Source organism: Nicotiana tabacum, chromosome 13, assembly GCF_000715075.1.
Source record: "Nicotiana tabacum cultivar K326 chromosome 13, ASM71507v2, whole genome shotgun sequence".
Classification (NCBI taxonomy): domain Eukaryota; kingdom Viridiplantae; phylum Streptophyta; class Magnoliopsida; order Solanales; family Solanaceae; genus Nicotiana; species Nicotiana tabacum.
Genome location: NC_134092.1, coordinates 17,730,680 through 17,734,295, shown reverse-complemented (window position 1 = coordinate 17,734,295; position 3,616 = coordinate 17,730,680). Strand labels below are relative to the sequence as shown.

Sequence of the window (3,616 nt, the reverse complement as noted above, 5' to 3'; positions counted from 1 at the left end):
GACATACGAAAGAAATTAATTAGTTCGTATATACTCACAGAGATTCACCCAGATAAGGACCTAAAATACCCCAATTAACTCGAGCTTGTCTTCTCCCGTCATTTCTTCAACGTATTCCTTAATCTTTATTGCTGAATCTTTTAGTTGATAGTTGTTCCACAGTGAGATGGACTTTAACGAAGCAATATTCCCTAAACTGTCTGGGATCTCCTTAAGCTCATCACAGTATTCCATTTGTAATTCCTCGAGCACGGGAAAGGATTCCTCTCCATTTACCTGCCATTCAGAAAAAGACATCTTATACAATGTTAGCGATTTGAGATTCTGGAAGATGACTTGTTCCATGTTCCATTCTCCCCCCTGGATGCTTGCTAATTCTAGATGCAGGTCTTGAAGGTTGGGTAGCGATCTCGCAATTCTTGATAGTACATGGGATGAAAGATGAAAATATGACAACACCAGTTTTTTCAAGCTCGAAGGTAAGTGAAAATCCCACTGATGTGTATGTTTTCCGGACTGACCGCAACGAAAATATGTGGTAACTTCTTCAAGTTCATTAAGAACATCCAATCTTGGAAAACGAATCTTCTCTGCTGGACATTTCCTTGGTTCATTAAAAATGAAGTTAAGGCTTCGAAGATTGGGAAATCTTTGGAAAAACTCCTTTGTGTCTTCCGAATAGGTAAATCTGACCCATCTTAATATTCTCAAGTACTCTAACTTTGAGTCCTCTTCCAACACTTTTTGTTCAAAGAAAGAACAGCGGGAGATGTTCACCTGTTGTAGCTTTGCAAGACTCCAAATACAAGGTGATATATCCATGTTGTCCGCAAAGTCTCTAGATTCAAGAGGTATGAAAATGATGGAGGGAGAACTTCCGCAAACGTATGAATGTGTAAGTACCTCAAATGGACAAGCATGCCTATATCATTCAGCAAAGAATCTGAAAAACTTATGCGGCGCAACTCCAACCTTTTAAGAAGCCTCAAGTGTCTTATGTAGGGAAGATGATACATTCACTTTCATCCGTGTATAGCTTCAAAGAGAGGAGATGTTTAACATAAGGATTTTTCTTTTCTGGATTGAACAGGGCACAAAATTCATCCGACTTAACGAGATGTTCATTGTGCTGAATGGTAATTCCACGTGGCATCAGATCTAAAGAAGAACAAAAATCTGAAGAAGAAAAACTGTTTCTTGAACTTATGAAGTCAAACAAATTTTCCTTTCTAGCTTTTAAAGAACAAAAATCATGCACGAGATCATGAATTTGGCAACTCGGGCCCCTGCCACGTTTCTCATTGAGAACTATTACCAAGCTACTAGAAATTAACTCATCCATATAAACCTCCATTACTTCTTCCACACTCCTCATCTCAGACTGTTCAACAAACCCTTCGGCACTCCATAAATCTTTCAATTCAGAGATTTCAATATCTTGGTCCTTTGGATAGCTTGCAAAGTAAAGCAAGCACGGCTTGAGGTGATTAGATAGATGGTCATAACTTAATTGTATAACTTTCATCACTTCCTCTTCATCCTTAAAAATAAAGGAATTCAAATTTTTTAGAACTTCAAGCCACAAAACCTTTTTCTTTTCCTTTCTTGCAATGACTCCACCAATCAGATCAAGTACCAAAGGCAGCCCACCACACTTTCGGGCTATTTTTTCTCCAACATCCAATAGTTCATCAGGGCAATGTTCTTCTCCAAATACCCTTTTCTCTAATAACTCCCAACTTTCTCCTTGTGTGAATAATCGAAGATAAAGAGGATCACTGTGGCATTTCCCATGCAAAGCCACTTCCTGTTTTCGACTTGTTAAAATAATTCTGCTTCTTTTCTGAAATTCAGGAAAAGGTCTTGTCAGCTCATCCCATGTTGCAGTATCCCACAGGTCATCCAAGACAATGAGCTACCTCTTTCCAAACAGTCGCTTCCGCAGCTTATCAGCAACACCATCATCTATGTGATCCTCACTGAATTTTTCTTTCATACCAAAAACTTGATTATAAATTTTCTGCAACAACTTTTTCTCATTACGTTCTTGGTCGACTATACACCAAGCACGAACGTCAAAATGTTCAACAACAGAGTTATCATTATATACTTTGTAAGCCAAAGTAGTTTTTCCAAGTCCTGGCATACCCACTATGGAAATGACATCTATCTTAGCTGGCCCAGTGGTGAGCTTCCTAATTATCCGGTTTGTCTCCTCCTCAAAACCTACAATTATTTTACTAGCTGTTGGGAGAGTTTACAACAATAAGACCCCTGTCCTTGGGGATCTTCTTTGGTACCTCTTCTTTGATGAACTTGATCTTTTCTACGGTATTGGGAAGTAAGAAGATAAGCTGCAAGAGACCATGATCTCTGACAAGAATTGATTTAATGTCATGTTCCGCCTCATATGCCACATCTAGGACACGAGTCCAGAGATCTCTATTCAATATTTGCTCAACATTCCCGAAGAAAAATCTTATGAATTCTAGGCCTTCTTTCACCATCCTAATTTCTTCCTTTATCAAAGCAACAGAACAAGCATTGGAATTGTGTAAGTCATGTAAGTTTTTGAGTAGAAGAGCCATGAAGAGTGGTCCATCACTCTTGGGGAAGCACATATGAGATGAGCCTCTAGGGGATTTCAAGAAAATATATTTGAGATCTTCCTTCAGAAGTTCAATACTTTCCAGCAAGTCTAGACTGCTGTGACTTGTTTCATTCATATTCTCTTCGTTCCTTGAGTTCTCTTCTAAGTTGCGAACAAGAATGGATACCTCCCGGGTAAGTGCTCCAACACGTGCCAAAAGAACAAATAATTTGTCATGATGAATAATGTCCTTGAGCGTATCAGTAACAATAATCAATAGGAACTCTATCATGACATGAATGTTTCGAGCTGAAGTGCTAGCAGTAATAACATTGACCATGTGCGCTTGTAGAAGAATCAGATATTTCCTGAGAATGTCTGGAGAGGCTTTTAGGAGCTGCACGGTGAAGCTTCCAACTTGTTCGGACTTTAAAGCTTTCAAATTTGTAGAACATATGTGCATAACCTCCAGTTCGACAGGAATAATCTTCACAAGTAGATGAGCTAGCATGCAATTGACTTTAGGGACATCAAGTTCATGAGACAATAGGACAAAACAGAAGTGTCCTACTGTCTCAGCCATAAGTTGAAACTGAGGTAAGACATATTCAATTGTCCCACTCTCAATGCAACCATTTACTTTCAGCCCATGGAAATCTCTTAAATTGCGACATACATTCTGAAGAAGCCCATAGTGAGTCATTGATGGGAAAATCAACTCAGCATGACACTTGGGTAGATAATTGAGATTCAAAAGGAGGGCATCCAAAAGTTCAACCAACTGATCGTCAGTCATGTTGGCACTTGATTCATAATGATGATCTGAGGTGATAGAACTTTTGATGTTTTTCAGGAGGTGGGGAACAACATGATCCTTTAATTTTAACCAGCAGGTTATCTCCACTCTGATGAAAAAGTGACTGAACCAGATCATGAACCTCATATGATATGCACAACATTTCAGCATTGAAACCACCCAAAATGAAATAGTAAAGCTGTAAACATGCCGATATAAATGTCAGCTCC

General features: G+C 38.9%; 1 protein-coding gene across 1 annotated transcript; it reads right to left on the bottom strand.

The window, feature by feature from the left end:
- Window positions 1-994: 994 nt before the first annotated feature.
- LOC107763719 (putative late blight resistance protein homolog R1C-3) lies at window positions 995-3,386 on the bottom strand. The gene is made up of 3 exons (XM_075228648.1): window positions 2,273-3,386; window positions 1,920-2,226; window positions 995-1,778 (listed from the first exon to the last, which is right to left on the bottom strand). The coding sequence occupies exons 1-3, from the start codon at window positions 3,384-3,386 to the stop codon at window positions 995-997; spliced, it is 2,205 nt and encodes a 734-aa protein (XP_075084749.1).
- Between the last annotated feature and the right edge of the window lie 230 nt (window positions 3,387-3,616).

Bases quoted from the DNA above. Each gene is read 5' to 3' on its own strand.
- LOC107763719 (XM_075228648.1), bottom strand. From the start codon at position 3,386: ATGACTGACGATCAGTTGGTTGAACTTTTGGATGCCCTCCTTTTGAAT. The intron at 2,227-2,272 runs GTCTTATTGTTG...AAATAATTGTAG, and splicing joins GAAGATCCCCAAGGACAGGG to GTTTTGAGGAGGAGACAAAC. The intron at 1,779-1,919 runs GTAGCTCATTGT...GAAATGCCACAG, and splicing joins AAGCGACTGTTTGGAAAGAG to TGATCCTCTTTATCTTCGAT.